This window comes from Leptinotarsa decemlineata, unplaced genomic scaffold (assembly GCF_025532065.1).
Source record: "Leptinotarsa decemlineata unplaced genomic scaffold, Ldec_3_MD MMD2_tig00001064_RagTag_RagTag, whole genome shotgun sequence".
Taxonomy (NCBI): Eukaryota; Metazoa; Arthropoda; class Insecta; order Coleoptera; family Chrysomelidae; genus Leptinotarsa; species Leptinotarsa decemlineata.
In genome coordinates this window covers 148,334-176,215 of record NW_027412558.1, presented here as the reverse complement: position 1 = coordinate 176,215, position 27,882 = coordinate 148,334, and the positions used below count along the sequence as shown (strand labels likewise).

Here is a 27,882-nt window from a genome sequence, read left to right as displayed (position 1 = left end):
ATAATTCTTTGAGATCAGTTGAGAATCACCACTATTCAGTTGGAAAAAACATCACCATTTTCGTAAATTTGAATCAGATGTACATTGGAACGTGACCCAGAATGTTTGTAACTACGATTTTGCGATCGGAATGGGTGTTATCTGTTTTCTGCAAACCTCTATTGAAGGAAATCTTGGGAGTGTTTCATGCCCAAGAAGAATAAACACAAGAATAGATTTGAGTTTGACAAAATCCGTACAATTTATCGCTTTCTTCTTTTCTTTGGAAGATTTCCACATTTTTTTTTGTATAAACATGTGGAAAAGAAGTAAGCCATTACTTTCTTTCTCAGCTATTGTAGTAACCAATAGAAACGAACTTCTCTCATCAGCAATCACATTGACCATTAAGAAATTCGCGTGATCACAATATAAAGACAGTATGTAGTGGTTCCACATAACTTGTGACACCTTGTTTAAATACCTCAGGCGCATAGATAAATAATCGAGCATTTACTGTCTTTATTTTCCCCGGCCCCGGCGTATACATGACATGCATCCATATTCTCGAAGCGTACCTTCTTAGTGACTAACCTCGCGCACTATCAGGCATCAATAAATAAAATTTTTCCTTTGTGCGGCATACCAAGATGTCCACTTAACTGAACCCACTTACATAACTATTGTCGGACGCATGGACATATTTAATACCGTATTATGACTTACTTATGTGAAGAGAGATAATTGGAACAGTTACCATGAATATTCAGTACTTATTTTGTATGCAGAATGTGGGGACAGGCGGCTCTATGACATTGGAAATTTTCGGTTGAAGAAATGTCCAGACTAATGTACATTTTTGTCTCAATGCTGGATACAGATCTACTCTTCATTGAGTGTGGATAAGAATAATAGAGTAGAAAAGTGGAAGACAGGGTTAAGTGGAAGAACACAGGATTGATTGGAAGAACACAGGGTTAAGTGAAAGGATACAGGGTTAAGTACTGTAGTTTTTTTCTTCCGAGAAGACTTAGCTGGTTTTGGAAGTTTCAAAGAAATGGTGATTTGGGAAAACAAGAGAGAAAGTGTCAGATTGTAAAGACAAAATTTCAGTAAAGCCTTCACAAGACGCATAAGCTACTTTTCCATTCAACCACGAACTGTTGTGATTCGGAGGATCAAAGAAGGTGAAGTGATTCCCTTCTTTTGTTCTCAGATTAGAAATAAATCTAACGCAAGCATTCTAGATTTTTGAGTTTCTCTGGATGTTTAGAATTTTTGAAATTACAAACTTAGGTCAGGTTGGTACAATTGAGACTAATTTATAAAAAAAAAGGAAAACTTCAAAAACCTTCAGAAATAAAACAAAATAGATAAGCTAAGTTCGGTTACGGATTTAACTTCACGTGGACATCTTATGTTGTCCTAAACTACACTTTTTTGTTATTTCATTGCCTCTAGATGCATTTTGCATAAACAAGTTTGGCCAGAAGCACACGAAGTCGACGACCCAGTCGAATAGCAAATATCTCAAAAAACGATAAAACCTCGTTCGATTTTACAACATCGTAAACGCATAAAAGGTGTCTCTTTCATCTGGTGAATGTTGGAAGGAATATCAAAACAATAAAATTTCACAATCGTATTGTTCAACCGAACCTATGAACGGGTAATAAAAGAACGTTCTGGCGGAACAACTGCTGATGTTACAGGGATATTTGTACTGCGTCAACTTAGAATTGGTGTTTTTATGATAACGAGCTTGCGACAGTGACTGCCTGGATGAAATTTACTTCATCTAAGCAGGCACTCTAGTTAGAGAAAAACCCCTTCCACATCCGTAATACGGGCCTTGAATATACTAACTCTTCGGATTTACAGAAGTTAATAATCAATTTGAATGTCTTTAAGGCATCGCCTAATAAATAAAAGCGGTTATAATCGTCTCGGTGTTGCATAATAAATTTATATGTAGGATAAATGAGTCATTTGTCACTTCATGAATATTGCATCGCAATTATTGGCATGAAAGAACGAGGTTATTGGGATATAATTTGTTGGTAAGTAAAGTCCCGCATGTAATGCCACGAGTATTCAATAATTGCCCTGTTCTGTATTTTTGTGATATGATTTTTATGATTACAAGTATTTTCATCATAAAAGACACACCAAAGCATTTTGTGTATTCCCAATCAAAAATTGAACCACCAAATATTGTATTCTAAATGATGAAAATGTCTTATAAAATATTATTTTATTTCGTGTAGAGGGACAATGAAAGATTTCAGATATAGGATAGAAAAAATAAGTTTCTTCTAATTTCCACTAAAATTTGTATTTGTTAGGACCGGTTTCGGTTTATTGAACCATTCTCAAGTAATCTGACGCATTCTCAAGTGAAGTGACTGCGTCAGATTACTTGAGAATGAGTCAATAAACCGAAACCGATCGCAACAAATAAAAATCTTAGTGATCCATCTACAACTGGATCTTTTTCATCTCGTTTCATATATATTTTATGAATATCCTATGAAATATTCGAAGCCTCCGGTCCTGCAGCATCATTCGCACACACCCTGCTCTGTGGTTCGTCGACCATTGTCATCAATAATAACAGTTCATTATGGTAGTTGGAAAATTCACCGTCAATTACTATTATCCACGTTGCGGTCACTATAAATTGTGAATGTTATATTCTGTTCCCTATAGCGGGTATGTCTTCAGGACGACGCAGGACAGGCAGTGATCAGGATTTATGAGAGCCGTTCAGGATTTACGGATGGACGCCGTAAATCGTTACGACAATGGTTATTTATGCGTCAACTGAGTGAGAGGACCTCATACACTGAAATTTTGAAATCATCATCAGACAGTTTGATCTTCCTCTTGAAGATGGTCACTTGGTGATCGAAACACGTGTCGAGGTGTTTGGTATTGGTAAAAAACCCCAGCAATATTTATTTAAAAAGGTTGTCGCCTGGAAACAGAGAGTTGAAGCTTACTGGCCATATAAATATAAGATATATAAGACATATTGAAGTGTTTTTAGAGCTTTAGTGTTTTTTGTGCCATCCTTCTCTCCTTCTTCATAGAAAAGATGATGACAGGGAGCACCTATCACTAAATAACCGAAATTTGCTAAACGATTGGAACAAGTTCTCCAAGTTTCCTAAAAAGAATGGATGAGACGGATGCCATTTAGGACCCTCTGTATATTTGGATCTCCAAATGAATAATGGGGTTCTGCAACACAATGACTGGGTTCTAATTTCGAAGCTGATGCTGCTTTCAGTGGGGTACCACGGTTTGTCAGTCATATTTCTAATATTCCGCATGTTATCGATGTTACAACATTCCACTTCGGTAGATTATACACGGGCGTCTATTGTACACGCCTTGTATATAATTGCAACGACTTAATAACACGTTATTCTCGGTTCCGATAAATACGTAGGATCTCAGGGCCGATCTCAGTGGGTGTTCACAAGTTAGTTTCTATCGCCTGTCATTATACGACAAACGATGCATGTATGTGGTGAAGAGAATACACCTATTTTCTCTTGAATTGAAGTGGTTGAATATTGTAGGACAAACACGTAACCTTCCAGTCACCCGTTTCAGAGAACACCTGTAGTAAATTCACGTTCGAAGTATACTTACATTGTTCACCAGAAGTCCGCAGTAATCTGGAGCTCCTGCTTGAGCTAAAAGGTTGATGTCAAGGTTGACCATCTTGGATCCGTCGCCATTTTTCATACAGGATGAAGTGCGAAAGTCCCGCGCGTGGACAGTACCACTGAAGGAACTGTTGAAGTTCACTTTGATGTTCATATGGCCGGCTTTGCAAGTGGCTGAAACTTGTGGCAGGAAATCCGTTTCGATCAGTTGGCTACATGACTGAAAAAAGAAAAATATATATATAAATATTTTATTTCATTCAGATCTAGTATATGTTATTAGAAAATTCATATGAAAGAGGTAAGAAATTATATGTTGAGTGGTGAGTGTTGAAACATTCATTTTTATTACAAATGTTACACTACTAGGTATACTGAAACAAACTAGATAGTATAAATAGAGTGAAATTTGTTCTAATCACTGTGATCGTTTATACTATTGAAGTTGTTTTCGATTATATTTATAAAAATCGATTTCCGTTTAAAGATTGACAGTTTTCTTCATATTAACGGGTTGGCAAACCCAACTTCAAAATTTAGCATGATTTAATACAGCTTGATATTTTTTTTGAAAACATTGAAAAAGTTTATCCCAATCTGTTGGCAAATATCGGCAAAAATCATAACACCAGTTATGATAAAGATGAGTCGTATAATATTCTAAAACGTATAACGCTAACATTTTGATAACTGTGTCATGATCATTTAACTTTTTTATTTCCTCCTTCACAATCTTCAATCCTCAACAGCTTATTCTCACAACAAAATCCTGACATTAGACTCATTATCTGCATGAACTTGACTTTCGTCAGGCGATAGCGAAAGTGATTCTTCGGAATGTTTGAATGATATGGAGGGAGGACTGATGGGAAATATTCAGTAATTACTACATGATTAACTAGTCAGGTGTATGATACGAAGTGAGAGGAACAGGAGAATATGTTTTATAGAAGTGTAATCGTTTTGTAATAACAGAGAGCAATAACAAGCGGATATCCGCATAAAACTGTTTTATTTGCAAATTTTTGTTGAAGAACTCATACCTGATATTGTTGTTGTGAATAACACATCTGAATGTAGACAGATCTTTGTTGCGTTGGAGTATATATGTTAACTATGTTCAAATTCTAAAAAACTACAAGATTTTATTTATTCAATCCACAGTCAATAAAATTGAAATGTAATTCAATCACTCTCAAGTCACATGACAACGTATATCATAAAGTACATAAGGCTACATTAATTTATTTTATTTCATCAGTTCGGGCTTCCATTGTCTAATAGAATACAAATTGATTTGGAATTCCTGAAAGAAATTAAAAATATCAACAGAAAAATAATAATTTGATTTTTAAGACATTGAGGCTAAATCTCATTATTTAATTAAATTTAAATCTTATTATTCACATAAGAATTTTGTAGAGTAATTGGAAAATTAATAGGTATAATGTAATTTAAATCTTATTTTTATCTGTTTTAATAATTATGAATGGTCTTGAATTTTTTTCCGTTCAAAAGCAAATAATTTTCCTACCTCTTTCATAAACCAACTGCATTTTATTACAAAAAATAAACATGTTCTACTTAAATACACTGGTGTAATGAAAATCTCACAATAAAGTTTACTTGAAGAAAAAAATAGTCTTTGATTCAAATGAAACATCAATTTCTTACAATACACAATTCATATTCATAGAGACTTGTCGTGAAATTTACCTTTGTAAAAGAGCAAGTTTCTTATCTTCTGTTTAGAAAATGTAAATGAAAGTTTGTTTTCGAAACAATTTTTTTATTATTCATTCTATAATTCATCTCAACTGAATTCTACTTGATTAAACTGTAACCGATGCCCCTCTTGACAATTTTTTTTTGATACGCCTCTGCTCGCACCAAAGGTTTTTGATTAGATTCAAATTTTCGGTTTCTGTAACCGAAATAAATTTGCATCTCATTACGTAGAACAGCCACCAAAAATAAACTGATCCCATTCTAAGCAAATTCGTGTGGGAAGCTGTTACATGATCGCTGACATTGAGAGAAGCATTTAGAGTTTTTACACCGATAGGTTTTCATAGACGATACACGTGAGGATTGTCGAAGGTAGTTATTAGCTGCTACACAAGGTAGGTGCGCCTGGTTTGTTAAAACCAAGGTTCTTAACATTCTATTGTTCGACGAAGGAATCTAATGCCGAGTTAAATTACTAACCATTGTATTACAACTTGTTGTACAGATTATGAATTCTGACTTTTGATGTATTTCGACAGCAATAAAGTTCATTTCTTTAGAGCATTAACTACATCCTCTTCCTAAATTGAAAGGGTATAGTTTTAGAAAAGAATAATTCTTGAGAAAGAAAGTTTTTGGCTTTCTACTTCTCCATCTTTATACAGAAAATGTGGAAAGTCTTCCAAATAAAGGAAGAAAGCAATCAATATAAAAAAAATTACATTTTACAAAGATATAAGGCTGAAAAATGGATTTTGGAAACTTTATACAACATCTCTAAATTTTTTAACTTCATTTGTTTGTGTGGCGGTAATTTAGAGAATTTCTACTTGGGGAATCTGAAAAAAAATCTATATAGACATTAGTTAGCTCAGTTTATGCTACTGAGAAAATTTCAAAATGGGCTGTATTCTTCGGTATTTCTATTCAAATGTTTAGAATTGAGTATCATTATTGAGAAAAATTTCAATATCGACTTATCCGATAACAATAGCATCTGCATTTCAAATCAAAATTTGATCATTTGGGAACAAGAATTGGAGTATTCTTTAATTCCTTCATACTTATCGTCAGAATCGTCCTTCTGCAATAATGGTTCTGAATTGATACGATGATGAATTTGGTTATCCAGGGACTGGCAGTGATTTTTCCAGTTCAGGCATGCGTCAATTTGGCAACCAAGGAATGTTACACAATTAATATCACTGGAAAGATAAGTATATAAAGGAATTGATATTGTGAGCTCTATTATTTTCTACGTGTGTTTCACTTTATACGCGTGGAACTTTCAGAAAATTTCTGAACTGAACAGGTGAATAGGATTAGATTCAACTTTTCATTCATGGCTACAGAAACCGAGTTATTCAGAGTCTTGAAAGAGCAATATGTTACTAATTCAATTTCTTTGTACACACAAATCCACTTTTACCTATCGCCTGTAGCTGAATTGCGATTTGAAATCGCAGAGAAAGTGAACGTTTCTTATTTAAAATCATCTTAGAATGAGTGTTCTTCGAACATGTTAGGAAGTTATTCCTCCTCAGCGGTACGAGTTGATTACTATAATTTAAACGTATGTAATTGTGGAGTGTCTCTTAGAAATGTCTTTTACACGGAACTACTACAAGCTATTTTGAATCTTGACATTCTAGAAGTGATGCCTGAGAAAAGTTTCACACAGATCATTACATAATTTCATTTTCAAGGTGCTTTGTATGTTTTTTGCACACAAAAAAACATTGTTTTTTGAGATTGACATTAAAAACGTGATAACAAATATGGAATTTCTATATTATTCAACAAACAATCACTCATTTGCTGTTTTTCAGTACATTAAGAATTGAAGAAATAGGCAGATTACCCCTCAATTTATTTGAACAGATTCGTTTCAACAGCAGAATCTAAAGATAATTCAGTTCGTGAATTTATAATTGGAAAATAGTGTGTGCATTGAATTAGTTTTCGAAAAACACAATGAAGTTCAAGCTCAGTAAACCACCATATCCTTAAATATTTATAAGACTTCTACATCTTGAGCGATCATCAATATAGCTTTCGGAAAAAAAGATCAACAGGCGATCTTTCATCGTATGTCACCCATATTTGGAATAACTCAATCGAGAAACATAGAAAGTCAAGAGGTGTTGCGCTCGATATTTCTAAAGCCTTTGACCGTGTGTGGCAGAAGGATTTGCTGGCTAAACTCCGGTGCTATGGCTTGTCGAATCATTTCTATGTATGGCTCTTCAGCTTCCTGAAAGATCGTTCCTTACGAGAGGTCATCGATGAATATTTCTCGATTACTTTTACCATCAACGGTGGTGTTTCCCAGGGATCCATATTGTCTTCAACCCTCTTTTTATTGTCTATCAACGACTTATTGCTGACGACAGCACACTTGTCTCTTCATTCCATTTGGATTCCAGGACATCAGCTGCACATCTTCACTGGCACCACGTGGGTGTATATCTTAATGAGGATCTAAGGGTGATTTCAAATTGGGGTGGAAGTAACCAGGTTCAATTCGATGCCAAAAAGATAAATGACTCCGAACCAGATATAATAATGTCAGGACACCAATATGTCTTGTAACAATCATGTTGCTGGAATTGCAAAGGCTTGCTTCTTGAAAGCTTGGAACACTGTTCAGAAGCAGAAAATTGTACAAACCTCAGCAACTTTTGCCAGGCAGACAATCGGTTGGATGGAGTATCAGTGGAGTTGACCTCTAGACAGCTTGTCAATGGACCACCAGTGAGGAAGTGATCGGTAGTTCAGGGGAAAAGGTCGTTGGGATCCGAGGATGAAGGGGATAAAGGAAGAAAATTGCTGGAAAACCTATAAGAATAATGTAAAAATTAACAACTCGAACAGAATCATGTTACAATACCTTGAAGCTGGAGACTGCAATAAACCAAGCTGTTTTGCTGTAAAAACTGTAGGTTAAATACTAAATATATTAAAATAATAATTTTGATGACAGAAGCCTACTACCGAACAATCATACCATTGCCTTTTTACGAAAAAACATCTGAAATGATTTCTTCTCACAAAAATTTTGTTCAAATCTGCCTTGTTCGAAAATTAAGAATGGGGGGGGCGTATTCACACAGTAAAAAGAAAAATGTAAAATCACATGAAAACGGTATATTATGTACTTTTACATTCGATTATGTATAATAATCACTTGATGTATATTTCATTACATGATAAATTATGTGGATATACTCATTGAATTCGTGAGTTTTTATGAAATTTTTGTATTGAAATTTCAATGATGTGCGAGTTTTACCGCATGAAATTACACAAAAAATGTAAATTTACTAATAAAATTTTATTGTAGAGCCTCCAATTTTGTAAAAGTGCATTGTTAATGTTTAAATTTCAGAAGTAAGTTCAAGTTTGATATATAATATATTGTTGCATTCTTCACTTCGGTTGAACTTGAGTTCCATAATAAGTTTTCACAATTTCTGCAGAAAAATGACTATTCAAGATAAATTCCATCATAACTTTTGATTGGCCATTATAAGCTAATCATTATTTTCAGTAGAATATGTTCCATAATATGTTTTTACAATTTCTGCAGAAAAATGACTATTCAAGATCATAATTATTTTTGATTGGCCATCATAAGCAAATCATTATTTTCAGTAGAAATTAATGAATACTGCTTCACAAAAACTTGAACCCAAGACTTACAAAGACCCTGAGCATCTTGTCGCATTAAAGTATGCGCCATATTTCAAACTGTTCCTCGAGAACGGACAGACTTCATAACTATAATGCAGTTAGACAATAATGACCTGACAACTGGCTATTCATCAAAGATATTCATTTCCTCGTCGGTAAATTGACCATTGGATTCGTGCTCCTGCTCTTCAACTAAATACAGTTACAACTGTTACTATTGTTTTGTGGACACACCTAGACATAAATTCCCTGAATGACCAGCTATTGCAGGAACTCGTGTTTAACGAAGTTTTAAATATGTAAGCAAATCGTAGATTATGAAATTTCATGTTGAGCATCATGAGGTGTTACCAATCCATTTTGATTTTGAGTAGAAAAACGTGTGATAGCGGAATGAAATCTTATCTTTTGTCAACGGCATCTACTAGTCTATGATGATTAGCCACGTGTACTGCGCCATTTTTTCAATGTTTTTTTTTAATTCAGTACAAAGGTATGTTATATTTTTTTTAGCAATTTTCAATTATCCTCTATTAATACTTCAGTAGTTTCATAATCGTGACCATTTGAATCGAATGAAATGGCAATGAATCAATAGTTTTGTTTTTAACTCATCGATATATATATATATATATATATATATATATATATATATATATATATATATATATATATATATATATATATATATATATATATAATAATCCCTTCACTCTTTAAAACAATCATAAATCAGCTTGATACGTGATAGAGTCATAGTTGGTCCTGATCTCTTCACGTACTCAAAATCGATCAATAATCGTGACGACATGATGTTATACTATGATCGGAGGATCATTACGAGAAATACAAACCACATTCACATTCATTATTTTGCAATGATGTTTCACCAAATGGAATCCAAATAACCATATCAATCAGTAAGTTACCTCATTATTCATTAAATTTATTGCTCATATAACTCGTTGCAACATTCTTCTATTCGCTCCGATGATAGAACTATAGCAGAACCGCTAAAGGAACGGTTTAATATCGAATTTCCTGCTGAGAGTTAACATTCCAGCTGAGAAATCAGAGATTATTCCAAATTACACAGCGTGGCGGGAAAAAATGTTATAAAAGCTCTATACTAATTAATTATGATCAGTTGAGGTGACTCCAGTCACTTTCATTAGGAAATATGAGATACCACAGAAATTATTTGCATTACTCCTTCAACTTCTTTTTTTCAGATTATGGAACCAAACAAATAATAAAATGTTCAATTCTTATCGGTAAAAAAAGATGTTGGAAAAACGAATAAATTAAGTTTGTAACAAACACTTCATATATAATTGAAGCAGTGTCAATGGTCCGGTAAATTTTAACTTTGCTTTTGAAATAACTGGAAATACATCAACAGCATTCCTTTCTGTTTTGTTTATTAAACAATTACCACTGTTCTGAATATCATAATGAATGGTTCTAATTCGGTTGTAATGATATTAGTTTCATTCTTTTTTCTCCATCTATCATTTCAGATAAAATCAGCCTCGCCCATCGTGAATACCATATTTTACAATTTACTATTGTGTAATGCACTAGAAAGGATACATGCACAAAAATCGATGAAGCAACTAATTTCGCGTCTCACGAATTCCATGTTCCCCATTCTAAACATAAAAATGGGATTGGAGTTTTGTTAACAATAGAAATCTATGGCCAAATTCCAATCAATATTTCTCTGTGTGAAAAAATAAAGAAACATTGATTGAAAATTGCTTTAATGATTACTTTCACTTCGAAAAAAAATAGTAAACATGTTCAGACTCTGTTTCAGTTATTCGAAATATTATTTGATTTTAACGTTTCTTACTACGATTCACGATTTACTGGTAAATCTGCAAATGAAGGTTTTTCTTTTAATTTGAAAAATAAACGTTAACGTTAACAGTTCATATTCATATATTATTCTAATATTCATCATTTCAGTACTACTGACTAATCATTTCATGGAGTGATAAGTGTGGAAATTGAAATTTGAGTGCTACGGTTGATGTTTGAAGAAAGTGCTGTGATATAATCACCAACTTTTATTACCACAACAGTTTTACCAAAATTAACCCATTTCTTAGGGTCGAATAATCAATTCGAAACGGAATATAATTGTGCAGCAACTTCATTCGAGGAATAAATTAATTTATTTGTTTCTTCGCATAATATTTCATGGAGGTTGTTGATATTCATGCTTGAATGATCGGTAATGAGATGAATAAATTATCTAATGTAAGTATTTAATTATTTTTTCACTGTATTATCAACAAACTCTTATATAATAAGTTTTGAAAGCAAGACGTAAAACAAATCATCAGCTATTTTCCTGAGATTCAATTGAAGTCGACATGAAATATATAGATTTGTCAAGAAGGACTTTACTTAACGGTTTTACACAATCTCTAAACGTTTTCCGCTATAAAATAGCTTCTTCAGAGTTGTAAAGGTGTAAAGGCAAGTAAAGACTTGCTGAAGAAGCTATTCTATAGCTTGTACAGCTAAAATTAATGATATCATTCAAGATACACCCTGTATTATGTTTCAAAACTAGCTAATGAACATCTTCTATTCGTTTCACGTCCATCTCATGAAAATAACTTCAAGATGATTCAGGACAACAAAATACCTCTGGTCTGAGTGATCGTTACAAAACAAACATCCATGTGATCGTCACAGTCCAACCATTTTGGTGGAGTGACATCACTGTATTTACAAGACTACCACATTTGCATATCAACTGCGAAATCACTGAATCGCAGTCATACGTGGAAATATTATCGAATCATCTGTTATTGGAAAAGGCGTTGACTTCCTACAGACAACAATCAGCGTCATCGCCGGTATATACATATCCAAGTGTTGTTTTCTGAAATTTCTTGAAGATGGCTTTCTTTCAGTCACTTTCACGGACTTACTTTCCATCCTCACTGTGTATGGGCAGGAAACACAAACGACTATTCAAATATCTACATTTATCTATCAACCTCCAAACATATCATTGAAATGTTTGTTCTGAACTAGTCAATAACGAGGTACTTGTTTATTTATGGATGTTTGAAGAAGAGCATCATTAGTGCGAGAAAAGAATTGCTGGGAAATGTGTCACCTATTAACACTGTTTCTTTGTTGAATGGAGAATTATATTATCCAGGAACTTTTGCCATAGCCACTTTTAGTAACTGTAGAAAAATATTTTCTACAGCTGGTATTCAAGAAAAATAAAGAACGATTATATTTTAGAGATGAAGAAAAGGGAATTGAAACTTTCTATGTTTTTTTCCACTTTTATTTGTAACTAGTGTTACTGCAGTTTCGTCCTATAAGGACATTTTCAAACTTATGCATTGAACTAACAATGGTTGATTACATTAGGCCTTATATAGCACCCTTGTAGGTAATAATTGAGGTACTTGGCTTAATTGAGCACCTAAATTTTGTTTACTTGTTACAAAACATAGGAAGTTTCAATTCTCTTTTCTTCATTATGATCTTCTACCACATAGTATAGATATTTTCTACTATCTTCCAAATGATTTTGATATATTTCATGACAAAAGGTGTTCGAAGTCGCCACCAAATCTGAAATCAAATAATGTTTCTTCTTTGCTGTAACTTTTCAAAATACCTGTGTTGATACATAAAGAGGTGCTTACTATGATATTAACCCAGGAACATTTCATATGTAGGAAAAAAATCGGGCACAGACTTCATTATTGTCAGGTAATGAATAATAAACATTTTGAATATTCTTCGAAATAAACTGGAGTGAAATTTTAAGAATTTCTTTCTTGCATATTCTTGAAACGAATATAAAACTGCTAATCACTCTGGAACGGCTAAGTCGATTTCCAACAGTAAAACAGCAGTGGATAGATGATTGAAATACTTTCCAAACGAGTTATCACTAAAGCCCCCTTTCTATTTTAGAAAAATTTGACAGCACTCTCTCGTTTCACATGGAATCTAATCAAAATTCATCATACTAAAATTTGTTTTTGGAAAAATCCTGAAAGAAAGTTCTGTGCCGTTATTTTTTCCTTTCTTTTGAAGTATTTCCGCATTTTTGTTCAAAGATGTAGAAGTAGAAAGCCAAAAACTGCTCTCTCCAAATAATGTCCCTGTCAATGATCAATAGAATGTATTCCAGTCCAGATTATGGCTGAATTTATAAGCAAAAATCAGTAGTGGATTCACAAATTTCTCAGTATGCACCTTATCTCGATTCCTTAAAAGGAGAGACCAGAGTGAGAGTGATCTGGTCTTTGCCATTGGTAGGTTGGCTATGTCAACTTCCCACAAGAGTTTTCAACAACTTGTAGCGAACAGAATGCGATATCGGATAATATTCTTTTCGAATTGCATTGTTTTCGACCGCCTAAACTAAGAAAAGTGAAGTTGTTTAAATACCTTCAGTAGTCAGTCGTGTCGAATTGTACTAAAAAATATTGTCAATGAAAAATATAATCATTATTCCAGTGTTATGAGAAAATTAGTGACATATTTTTCCTATCGCAATAGAAGACAGATCAACATGAACAAGTTGATCGATAAAACATATAATGACTTTTTTCAGATATGTTAAAACTTGATATTTTTTTCAGAGGTCTAGATTCATCAAATAATTCATTGGCTGGGTAAAATTCACACATATGAATACTTTCTTCTGAATCGTGTTTGCTGATTACATTTCAATCACTATATCAAGACAATAAAATAATTATCCGAGAAAATAAATATCACAGACAAATTTTGTTGACAACGTAAGATTCTTATTCTGATTCTTATGAAATTTTGAAAACGTCTGCTACCAAAACTGGAGTAGTAGTGTACAAAAATTGTCTCACAGCTATCTTCCGAGTTTGTTGATCGTTCTGAAGGTTTTTTTTAAAACGTTTCATCTATAAGTATGGCACAAACCCGAAAAATAGCTTCGACACAAATATTTCTGCGCGTGAAAGCTTACAGAAGCGTGTCTAGATGAATTGCCTATTTTAAAGTATTTTGTGAAGGTGATTTTTTGCGGTGACCTTTCGAATCTTCCCTTCATTATATTTGAACAGATTTTTGTTGTTCTAGGTCTAGATTCAATTACTTTGTAAGTTGTGGAAGTTCCAAAATAAAAAAAAAACCGAAAACATTGACTTGTCCACAAAAACTGTCTCTCACATATGTAATACACTGTATTTCCTTCATATGACTTTTGAATTAGTTATTGCCAGGACACGTCACCTGAAGTTAGTTTATTCAAATTACATCATTTTGGGCGGAAGTACGGGTTTTACAGCATCGAATGGCCGGAGAACGAGAGATAAGTGGATTGAATTAATGTAAAAGTCGTTTTTCACACGGTCGATTCATTTCCTGAGAGTTTACAGGAAGTAGTAATCGACGGTACTGGTCAAGACTTGTCATATTTTAAAGTTACATAACTAAAAAACTACAGCTCTGTATGGGAATTAATACATCGTTGACATTCATTAAAATTCAAACGATCATCGGATGGAATATTTTCATACTATAAAATGTACTACATAACTGAGCTGACTCTGAAGAACTTATTTTAATCCTGTTCATTTTGATAATGTATCTGGTGGAGAATGTCATGCACGTTGCCCGTATTATTCCATGCTGAGCATTATTTATGCAAAGAGCACGTATACGAGCAAAAGAAACAAAAGCAATTTGAACAATGTGAGTTCAAGTATAAGTTATCACACCTCACTTTAATCTTATGACATCTAATTCTAGATAATAAGTAGGTTGTATGATAATATACCTATCGAAACAGATTAATGTTGCGGAATAAACTTTTCGCAATTCTATCGGGTATTTTTATGATGAAAAACTGGTATCACTTTTTGTTTCATCTCTCATTCATATTTGTCATTATCATTTGAACTTCAATTCTTCATTTTGTTTTCATGATTGTTTCGAAATACTAATTGGATTCAATTCTTATTATAATTGTATGCAGAACAACTTCTATGAACTTGAAATTTTTTAAGCGTTAATTAACTATGATTTTCTTGGATTTCAGTATTTCATTCAATACTTTCAGTCTTGAGCATAACACATATATGACGCTAGTCTTATTGTATTTACCGCTTTTCAGTTGGTACTGAAATTTTGGGATGTACATGGTGTAATATTCATCGACTATCTTGAGGAGGAAAATACCATCAACAGTGAATACAAAATAGCGTTATTGGAGCCAATGAAGCCAATTTTGAACAAAAAATGCGATTTATTTTTAGAGTCGGCAGTTCCAAAGGATGGAGTACTTTTTGAAGATCACACTAGAATTCACATTATTGATTTAGATGGCGAAACAGTTTTTCTTGAATGCATATTTTGGTTCTAGAAAAAAAGCTGAAACCGACTTTCCTTAAGACGGGCGTGACATTTCCTGGCCTAGATTTTCAAGGGCCGGTACTTTTATGCTGATATCAGCCCTGTATCAACACACCCATGAGATTACTATCATTCTCAAATGGTCGGTCTCCATCATTAGTTCTCGTTCATCACAAAACAGTCATATGCCGCTGCATATCATGCTAATGCGAATTGGACAACTATAAGTAACTGTACCTCGAGTATTAATGATTTACATGGTGTTGTGTTTAATGTTTTTCCTGAAGTTTAGCAACTGAACGTCTTTCACGTGAAGGTGCACGTTTCGTGGAGAAATTACCCGTGAAATTCATGGTTTATCTCAAGCAGTACTGTTATTAGTACAATACGTAAACTGCAATGTTCAACATCAGAATTTCATAGTTGTAGTTGAGCGTTTAAATACATCTGGTCTAAAAAGTAGAGTTTGGTAAGTGGAATATGGGAGAAACGTTTGTGGTGGATGTTACATGTTTGAACTCGTTGTCTAAAATTAATGTAGGAATTGGTTAACATATTAGATAGTATCAAAAGTTTTGTCCATTCTTATGCAATGTGTTTTTGTACCTTTATATCAATAATCAATAAGTATTCATTATACTGTGGTATATAATGATCGACAGATGATTTTGTACTCTACACATTGATGTAGCTCATTTATTGGCTCTTTTCAGCTTATTATTATGATGTCGTTGAGCAATTTTCCAGTCAATTTTTCTATATGAATTCAGATTGAACCAAAGCACTGCCAAAACTGCCCAAAAAATCAATCAGACATTTGGCAATGATAGTATTAATAAATACACTGTTCAACGTTAATTTGCGAAACTTCGTTCCAGAAATTTTAGTCTTGAATGTGGGCCTCGAAGTGGTCCATCAACAGTAACCTACGACGAGGATTTGAGCTCCCATGCGGGTTTTCATGGTTTAAAAAATTTCACATTGTATTGTCTATAATTCTTCATTAAATTTCTATGAAATAATTGGTTACCCGCTGTTACAATAAACTTTCCTTATTAAAAATGAGAAGGGCGTATTACATCACCGCGTTTTTCAAAACCCGTTGAAAAGTACACCTTCTGATTTATTGTGCGAAAATATCACTTCCTTCGAGCAAGTGCGGTTTCTTCACTCTCAAAACCACGCATCTCCTTGTCCTACTTACAGTTCTGCACGGAACGATTACGTTTTTCAGTTCCTTTCAGCATTTTATCTATAATTAGATATCTGCATTGACAGAGATATGGCGCTATAAATCAAACTGCAGGATGTTTCTTTCGGTTTATATGGGAATTATCGGGAAAAATTTAAAAATCTAAGGTTGTTGCTTTGAATCTTAGCTGGTCATCCGAAGTGGGAATGTATGAGACACCCTTGAACTTGCATATATTCCTTCAGCTGATATACACATTAAAACAATGGCCTCTCTTTATTACTGCTCGTCACTTCTTTGGAAAGAGCTGATGATGAAACTACATCCATTCCTCGTGACTCTCCATATCTTTCCAATTAGAAGATTACTGTAAATACTCTAAATACATCGAATAAACAGTGATTCAAACTATCTATAGATTCCAAGGAAAAAAATCTAGAATTACATGCTTGGTTGATTTTTTTATTTACTCAAAGTTCTGTGATCAACAGAAAACAAATCACATTTTTGATTGGTAGATTTTTTGTTAACTGTTAACCTTCCATACTATATGGTACGTTCTACAAAATGCAGTATTATCATTCTACTACAGAAGCATGCGACATTATTATATAGAGGTTGATTACAGATACCATTCTGAAATTCAATTACTATTGTAGTGGAATGTAATATGTTTTCAAACTCAAAATTATTTATAATCACTTTATATGTTGAATAAATGTTTCATTGAATCTGTTCATAGTCTTTCGTATCGGAATATAACTAACCAATATGTTTAACGAATTCATCGTAAGTTTTGTTATTCTTCACCATTTTTCATGGTATTTCGTATGTTGTAAGGTTTATCCAAAAATTAATTCTACGTCTTCAACGTCAAATGTATTTTAAATAATTTATATCGATTTCCATTTTTCTATGCACATCTCGTTCCGAAATTCTTTCTTCGAAATTCAATCCACTCAAAATAAATTTGGACCAGTTTTCTATAAAAATTCCATAGTTATTCCCCTTAGCTCTTCTTCTACACTGACGTTGGAAAACAATTACCAATTTAGGCGTTGATTGAGGCAAATATATATATACGTATAGAAAAACTTTAAAAAACAAAGTTCCTGAAATAGATTGAATCAATTAAAATCCACTGTGTCAAGATTATTGAAGAAAACATAAATTTGGTATATTTAAATGTATAGGCAAAACCCGTTTAATTGCTGTGGCACGATTTTTGATGAGGAATAGCAGAAAAGTGAAATGATACTCAAGGATTTTACATTTGTTGTCGTTATTTCGTTATAACATGTTAATCATCATCTACTTCATTTGATGTGTCAGATAATTTAAGAGAAAATTCGAAATTTAAATAGGTTACTGTTGTACAATAAATGTGCAAGAATATTTTCTATTGTGTTCATACACAAAAAAACCTTGGCCTTCATTTTCACAATGCCTAAATACTAATAGTATATTTTATAATGTAGAAATAATGAATTATGAATAGGTTCTTTTAGTTTCAGCTTCAATATAATCATTTAACGTTTCGTAGATAAAATTCCTGAATCAGCGTGTAAAAAATTAGCCAAAAACTTGAAAAATATCTCAGATGAATGCCCATTTTTCAAACTCAATTTTTGTTATTCTTGAGCAACACCAATGAATAAAGTTTTAGTTTAAAATTGAAAATCAGTTGATAAAATTTTGAGGTATGGCTGTGATAAAGAAAGTATTTCATAATCGTCAATAATATCTAAATTCACCATGAAACAGCTAATTTCCATCAAACTCACTTTCATACAAAAACATTCTGTTATCATGTAATATTATCTCGAGACATGCTGGAATTTATTGTTGGTTGAAACAGAAAGTTCCATTCAGAATGCAAGCAGACAATATTCCCAACAACGCTAGATAATTGACTTTGCAATACCAACAGTTGGCATTTGTACTGAACATGTGACTGAGATTTACTCCAGTGGAATCTCATACAAATGTATGCGCGATTGTTATAGTCCAGTCAAACTGGCATTCATTATATCAGTGCTGCAAAATAAATCAAAATGAAGGGTAATTACTCCAATTGTCCAGAATTGTTATCACGTTTAAGTGATTTCTAGATGGAGATTCGTCCACCAAGGTGTACGTAACAATTCTTACTATGAATTTAAGTTATATATTCAAAACCAGAAAATATATGAACTTTGAATGGAAATATGTTCCCTTAAGATGATGTTTCTCGAACTAGCATTGTTTCTTTCTCAACTGCTTGGAGAAAATTCATAATTATAATCTTCGAGGTGCTCCGAGAGCGGCGCGCCTGTGCGAAAGTAGCGATTCACATTGGATTTGAACCGCTGGAGATTAAATCCACTTGGAAAAACGTTCTCAGAAAGTTTACTCCACATAAACGCCTGTTGATCTTTGTTTCCGAAAACCTTATTGACGATCACTCAAGCCTTCCAAATATTTGAGGAAATAGCGGTTCAAAAAGAAGTATCATTAAAACACCATTGTGGAATTCAAACATAATTTTGTGGATAAAACAAAATTTCCTTCATTGAAAATGTTCTGTTCTGTAATTTGGAAGTATATTCAAACAGGTGATAGCTCATTTCCCTGATATTTCTGAAAAGATGAAACGCATTTGTTATGAATTCAATTAAGGAATGAAAACAAAAACTTGGTCGTAGTTCATCAGTAGTCTAGAAAAAAACAGAAAAATTCAATAAACATTTCCTTTGAAATCAAATCTATTTCCGAGCCACCATCAACCGCGCTATTGAACTGGGCGTATGCCTGGAATACAAATCATAAAAGTTAAAAGTTGCGGTAAATTATGGCAACACGGAAACGAGTGCAAGCAGCTGGTGGAGAAAATAGTTCGCCGATTTTTTTAATGCTAATCTAATCCATCAACTTTTATATTGTCCCGCTCACTGACTATGATAAACGATGATTGTGGTTTCTTAATTATATTACTTAACTGGAAATACAGATTCGTTTATAATTGTTGCACTAGGCCAATCGCAGTTTTTATCGATTTTGTTGCAGAAATCAGAGTTTTGTTATGCATCAAGATTGATGTAATGATTGATGACATGAAAATTTCAAAGTGGTTTAATAAAAAATAGAAAAGAATTAATGCGGGTCAGAAGTATATGTAAGTAGGTAAACAGGTAGATTTTATTATAATACAATATCAATTGTGAGTAAACAGCAACTTTCATTTTCATCCTTTCATGAACAAAAATTAGCAGCTTACCATAGTATGTTCCATAGACTCATCTTCAACCGGAACATCCTTAGCAAAAGACTATTCAAACAGGTCATTAACAAGAATATCCCACATCGAAAATAGTACTAATAGCAACAAAACACTCAATAAAAAATAAAACAACAACATGTCATATAAGACAGGTCATATGAAGAGTGAGTCAAACTTTTCAACAGTTCAATCTTCCTATTGATATAAACAAGAAACGTAAAAACCTCAAAAATGTTATCACAGAAAGACTCAAGTCAATCTTCTGATCGTTATCATTTCTAAAGCACCCCACTAATGAATAATTATATCGAATCTTTCCAGATAATTGGTGAAAAGCTTAGTGAAGGAAGCGTTTAAACCAAACAGTCGGACATCAAAGACCCTATTGCCCTACTTCCACTTGCAAACGCTTTGAATGTATAATCGTTCGAACCATCGGAGATCCTCATTAATTAAGTAGGATAATAATTCTACCGTTATTTCACAAACGGAATGGATTAATGGAAGTGAATAAACGTAGACTTCAACAGACGAGTTTAAGTTATTTATAATTGAAGAGTTGTCCTGCAAATGAGTTTGTCGACTGTGTTAATGATAGTTTTGAAGTAGGCATTTGAAGACATTTCTGATGATGGTTTGTGTTTTAATTATTTGACATAAATGAAAGTTGAAAGATTCCAAAACAAGCACTTTTCCTAAACATCGGAACTGTAATATTCTTCTCGAAGCGCGCTTTACCAGTTTTCTTTATCTCCTGAAGTAGTCAACTTGGCTGGTGTTTGGAAAAAGTTCTTTTTTGAATTCATTATACTCGAAAAGTTCTAGTTTTACCTTTTATGAAAAAGGAAGTATCAGAAACTTCATTCTTACGAGTAAAATGGATAACTAGAAGGTGAACAATTGGATATGACTTCGAGTTTATGCATCTTGTAGTTTAGAGCATAATGATCAATTTGAATAATTTATAATATAGTGAGTATCAAACAAAAATATTTCCGATTTATTCATGGAATATCTTTATACAATTATTTTCATTCCTTGCTCCCAATATGCTACAATTTCAAGTTAGCCAAGTCAAACAAAACAAATTTGTTATTTCTTTTGCATCATTATTTAAATAATAACGTATCTTATATCTCCCCTTTGTTTTTAGGCTACAATCATCTTTGATCACTTTTGATATCCCTGAAAAATTTGATGTAGTTCATTAAATATATGTATATAATATATGAGTCTATAATTCTCTATCAAAAAGTTTCATCAGTTGAAGTCTTAATTGAAGTCAACTTGAGAATATCAGAAATCTAATCTTCAAAACAACCAGTATCTAGTTTGTTTCTCTTTCACATCGGCATACTAGTATAAATAAACGCTATAATTAATAATTACTAACAGATGTTGTATGCGGGTCATTAATGATTCTACTACTGAGACAATATTGAATTTCGTTAGTTTGATATATCTTACATCACCAGTCATAAACCTTAAGCACCGAGTGTGGTAAATCTACCAATCCAATCAATTATAATACGGAACTTTCTTTCTTAGACATAAAAATCTGATCAAAGTGAATTACGTCTACGCCTTACACGGAATACAATTATAAAAACCAAAAATGTTAATCCCGTATCAATTATCATCAATCTATTTGTTGTAACCGTAACAATAACTGATGAAAGACTACGAATAAATACCACAATATATGCTAACAGAAGTGAAAGTTGACTCACAAGAAATTATCGCCGAATGGGTTCAACGTGTAACATTGATTGAGAGGTCGACAAATTGCGTAAAAATATTGGTAAATGTAGTAATATCAGCTTGTGATGGTTAGTGACGTGATGGTTTGATCTTGCCAGTTTAAATTTCAATATTGAAAACGTAGGCGTCGATTGTTGCACAATAGTTTTTCCATTACTATACATTTCCTTTTGGAAATTTTTCTAGTTTTCATAGCCAACAGAGTCAATAAAGATTTGATCATTCATTTATTTAATTTCTAAATTTTTCGTAAATGAATTATTCCATTTTGATACCACAAAATCGAAAAATTTACATTTTGCAGCGAAGGCCGCGAGTCTACAGATGAAACGTAAAAGTAAACCTTCAGAATTGAGCTACCTGAAATATATCTGCTGACATACTGGCAGTAGTCGTTGTTATTCGCTAAAGTCAGTAGAAAAACGCAGCAGAGTAATTTAACCTTTGGAAAATCATAAAAGTATATAATTTCTTGATGAAGGAATGAAATCCTGCAGAGGATTCACAAAACAAAATTTGGGCCTGGCATTAAATGGCAGTTCTGCATAGTCTTATAAATGTTTCATTCTCTCTTTTCGTTTATTTATTTGTTGACCTGTTCGCGTAAAAACGAATCATGTCAGGTGACAGAGCAGACCACTTTGAATCACGACGTTTGCCTAACCATAAGTACTGCTAATCTTACTTCGATAAGTACTGCCAACCACTGTAATGAAGAATACACTTTGATACTAGAATACCTTTCAATTGGGTAATCAACTGAATTTGGTGTAACATTATACTATAACATAGCATATCGAGATATAACATTCTCTTGCATAATTTTGAGGTGGTTTAATAACTAGCAGCTTGGTACAACACCTGTGGATTTTGTTTGTGGCTTAGAATACTTTTCAAATTATTTTAGATTCACGACTAGATGCCTTCAGTGCTTGAAAAAACTTGTCGGTTCTCTGATGAACAATGGATAGTTTCTTTTGGGAAGGATTGCTTTGCACACGACTTTACATCATGCAATTCTGTCTGAAAGATGGAGAGGGTTTTTCAGAGCTAGAATCTGGTTGTCATTCATTCCCCAACCTTTTCATATATCTTAGAATCTTAGACTAACCAGAGAACTCACATTCTCCTCGGAATCCTGGCTGGCCGAAATTGAGGTGAAACTCAGGTAATCATTGGTATGATAATCATCTGATATGCCCAGTAGATGATTGTTGGTTTCTAACTCCATTCATTTTTGAATCCTCTACTACATATCCAGCTTGCCGCTATAGCTTTGTACAGAATTTTGATGACTTTTATCGGTAATCACTCTCACGTATTCCACTTTCCGTTTATTCTGAAGCAAATTCAGATCCAAGATAGAGTGGATGTAAACATTGACATGCTCTACGCACGTGATATTGAAAATCCCAAGAATTGGCCAGGGTCGTACTCAGAACCAACATCTTGTTGATCGCAAATGCTATATCATACTTAGGAAAACTTTTTTATAATAACGAGTGAAATGCACAAGTTTTGCAGTTTAACGGGAAAAATGCAGATGATATGTGTAATATAAAAAGATTTTCATTGGATTTTTCACAGCGCACTCAAGCATTATATGAAAAGAGACGTAATTATTTCTTTATTGATAATTTTTATTTCATGTAAAATCAAAAGGAATATTAATCAAAATTATTCAACTGGATGAATTTATCTCTTCATCAGTAGTGTCATCCTCACAAATCTCAATTATCAGTGGCTCGATTTGTGCCTCTATTATGTTATCAAGCTTCCACATCTTTGTCTCGACTTCCGATATCACATGCCGAACACACTTCTCCCATTTCTCCGCTGTGACTCTTTTCAAAGCCTCATCAAAAAGTACTTTGAGATCTGCAAATTTGAACGTGGTGTTATGCTGAGCTACAAAATTCTTCACATCCGCCCATATTAACTCGATGGGATTGAGCTCACAGTGGTATGGAGGCAGGCGAAGGACAATTTTGTTTTGGCCTGCTGCCATCTCATCGACTATATATTTTTGGTATTCAAGCTTGCGCTCTTTGACAATTTTTAGTAGCTGTACTCTTAGCATTGAGTCTTCAAAGCTAATATTCTTTGATCGCAGCCAATTTTGGATTTCTTCTTCTTTGAAGACGTTGTTGGAATCTTCTCTAACCGTCACGAATGATAAGGTGCATTGTTCATTACAATAACAGCATTATCCTCCAGATGGGGTAGAACTTTGGAAAGATTCACCGTTCATTTTTTCGTGATAATCTCCAGTTTTCTTCGACTCGAAACACCACAGCCCTTCAGCAACAAACCCATTCTCATTGCCGATGTGATAAATAAAAAGCCGTTTTCTTTTACCTGAAATTATGAAGAGGTATGTAAGTAAATGAAACAAATACGCCGGTTACTTTTTATATATTGAGATTGAAGCAGGTCTTAATATAAATATAAGTTCACCTGATGGATTTGTTAATCCGGTGGATAGTCCATCTAGAAAGGCCCTCCTAGATAAGGTCACAGTTTCATCGACCCATACTTAAGGGGTAGTATGACCAGCATTAACCCAGGTTTCATCCATATAATAAATTGTTCTCTGTTGTTCCCTATAATATTTAATTTTGGTCAAATACTCTCTCCTCCATAACACAATTTCCTCTCTATCCAATAATAAACTACTGCGCCCTCGTTTTTTCCATACAAAATTCAAATGTTTCAATACTTTATGGAATGTTGGCCGCTCAAAACTTGGCAATAAAACATCTTCATTTATTTCTGTGAGTACTTTGTCTATCGTGGGAATTTCATTTCTGAAAAAGTACTCATGCACTTCCCTCCTGATTGTATGTTTATCAGCATCATCTATTGATTTTATACTGGTTTGACTGATTTGTATTCGGTTTGGAAAATGTATGATTTTGTTTATATTCCCGTGAAACACTGTAAATCGAAGCGCAACACACTCCAATTTTATCGTAAACTTTCGATACGACTTCGTCGACAGTCGATGTCTCAATTTCTTCCATCTCTTTCTTGAACTCATTTAAAATCACTTCTTTCATCTCTACACTCAAATGTCTTTTTTTGAATCGTTTCCTGGCTGAACTCAGAGGATAGCTCATAGTGCCATTAGCAGTGTCTGTACTAGACATCTTGGAAAACAATTTTAAACAATATACTATAACGCACACCACACAAACACGCAAACGACTGATTACAACCCTGTGCTGGTACCGAACTCGTACCAAGAAGGCGAATTCACCAATGAACGCTGCCCTTTCCATCTGACACTCGGCGATCACATGAACATCACGCTTCGGTTTTGTTTTGTTTTACTCTATCTTGGATTTGGACAGACTTTAGAAGGATTTATGTTAGAAGAATAACAGAATTCTTTGTACCAACTATTAAAACTGTGACCATCATTATTGATATTTTTGGGGGAGTATCCAGAATAGTCACTAATATGATTATGAGTTTCTCTTCTGGAGTAAAATTTTTTCTGAATCCTTCGTTTTTATATGAACTAAGTGGTTACTAATTCTGACTCACGCACGGTTTCAAAAACATCTTAGTCATATATTATAGTTCATATCTCGTATCGTAACTACAGAAGGCTAATTACAAAAATATATTTCAAAAAATGAACCTAGGAAACCTTCCGTCCTTCTGAAAAAAATGTGTATGTCCTCTTGATTCCAAGCGAATCATTTTCATGCCACATTACATCTAGAATTACTAAAGTGGAATTTTATTTGTAGACAGTTACTAAGAAAATAACCATTCATCGCCGATGACACATAAGTCGGAGAACATCCTAACTTATAAAATATATATGTACGTTTATTCTTTACCGATTCAATGTAAATATGCATCATTGTATCCAGTGAGCTCGAACGCATAGTATTTGCGTCATTTATATACCTATTCCACCAGTCGCCGCATGTGAAACATCGAAGGCCGATTGTCTATTGTGCTGGAATGTACAGGCGTTATTGAAATTCCTTTTAATTAATTTATAATGATTGGTCATTAGAGAAAAGGTAATTAGTGGTAACAGAAGACAATAAACAGAATAACTAATATTTGTTTAGAGATAATCTGGTCTACTTTGTTGTAGGTTGTTGGGTATTATTATGACTAGATTATTGTGGAAACTGGAGTTCAAAGAGAATGAAACTCATGTTTTGATACAGTTGATTCAGTCTGGAAGATTATTGCAGAAATGCAGATGACCAGACAAAGCAGTCTTTCCTAATTCTGTGCTATATTCTGAAATGTTTATCGAAATTCCTGAAATTTCGGCTGTCATAATAAATAGTAATTCGTCCATGAGCTAGTTTTTGATAGTTTTCTCGCCATTTTCAGATTTAAAACGTTTTTGGATACTTTTACATTATTGAGGATCTAAATTACAGTTCAACAAGTAAAACACTTTCACTTCCTTGAGTTTTGCTTTCCTCAGAACCGAATTCAATAGAAATGATTGCCAAATAAAAAATATTTCATCTAGATGTGAGGTTGAAAATCAACTTTGGAAACTATGAACAGAAAAGTTGTTTTTTGATCTTCCTTTTTGGGAATTTTCACCATTTCTAATCGGGAAAAAATTGATGGAGAACTTTATACAGGCATAGAAAAGATAAACTTGTAGTTTACTCCAATAAGTTACTGAGTGGATTCAACATATGGATTTTTTTCTTTCTATACTTACATAAAAATTCTCAAGACTTTTGTTAGACTGTGGAAGGCTAAAACTCTTGAAAATGTCAATGGAAAACCTTGTCTCCTTCTCAAAAAAGACTTCTATTCCATTGAAATATGTAGAATAGTAAAAATTCTAAAGTCATTAAAAACAAATACAAGATTGTAACAATAAATTAAAATGAAAGTAAAATTATATTATCTTCGAACTGATTCTGAACAAAAGATCCCGTACCCCAGCTGTAATTGGAAGTATTTGGAATGGTTCCCATTGAATTCTTACTTTTTGATATATCTCACCTCGTACCTTGTGCATAACACAAAGATGACGTCTTTTTTTTAACTACCTCGAGAATCATTCCCGAGTTATTCGTGAACTATGAAAGACTATTTCACATCAACCTTTGCAATTACAGCAAAACAAAGTAACTCTATTGCTGGAAGGTTTCAAAACGAATAACAACGTAATTGTTCCGATGCTCCAACAATCAGTTGCGAAAAGCTTTACAATCATACCCAATTAAGGAAATACAATTGCTTATATTAAGTAGTCCTGCAAAAGTAATAATAAATAACTTGGCATTGTTGCACTACTGAGTCACAGTCGAACATAACCTTAAAAGGCGAACTTTCACGGTTCTGGAAACTGCGGGGGAAAATACAAATGGAAACTGTTGTGTTATCGAAAAGTGTGGTACAAATCGGGAAACTATCAGCGTATCCGATCAAAAAGTATAATAAGAAGTTATGAACGAGATACCTTGTGTATGCATCCAACAATCGACAGCACGAGTAAAATCCTTGAAAAACTGTCACTTTTCGCGTACATTTCGTTCGGATTTTCGAAAACAAACTAGGAAATATTCACTAGATTACGAATATCACATGTTAGTCCCACGAATCGTCCCAAATTTGACAGCGACCGCGCAGTTTTCTTCGAAATAACTTACTAACTGAGCGATGAAAGTTTCAGTTTGCAGTCTGCCGCACTGTTGAAATCTTCAGAAGACAGTTTTGAGGACCCTCACCTGTGTGGATGCTCGCAGGTGGGAAGGCGGGAGTCGATATTTACTTCTGCGGCGTGCACCGTGTTGATTATGCTCCAGAGAAATTAGTCAATTTCTTGATAGAAATGAGGTTATGGCTATTGAAGGGTAGTTTTTTTATTTACTCAGTAGTCCATGCCGTTGACACCGAATAAAAGTCATTGGGTGATTATTACTTGAAACCATTGAAAAATTTGAAAAAAATCTATTTTTCCGTTAACCAGCTATTGCCCCCCCTACAAACGATAACAATCAAAAGTTGAAACTTGTGCGAGGTAAGGATTAAGGACGTCTTATATTTTAACGTGTGATTCCTAACATGGGTTGGATGATAGTAAGTGAAAATCGATCGTCCAGCCTCGCGGTTTGAACCACTGGTTCACACAGCGGTCGATTAAGTGAGTGGAGCAAACCACCCACATTAACCCACCAGGCTACCGTCCTACAACTGTTTATATATTT

General features: G+C 33.6%; 1 protein-coding gene across 1 annotated transcript in view; it reads right to left on the bottom strand.

Moving 5' to 3' along the window:
- The window catches only part of LOC111517227 (uncharacterized), a 48,477-nt gene extending 21,122 nt beyond the window's left edge, over positions 1–27,355 (bottom strand). The window contains exons 1-2 of the mRNA XM_074175476.1: positions 27,135–27,355; positions 3,640–3,876 (exon numbers count right to left, since the gene is read on the bottom strand). Coding sequence (XP_074031577.1) covers positions 3,640–3,876; positions 27,135–27,203 — 306 coding nt within the window. The 5' untranslated portion in view covers positions 27,204–27,355. The remainder of the gene's footprint in view (positions 1–3,639; positions 3,877–27,134) is intronic.
- Between the last annotated feature and the right edge of the window lie 527 nt (positions 27,356–27,882).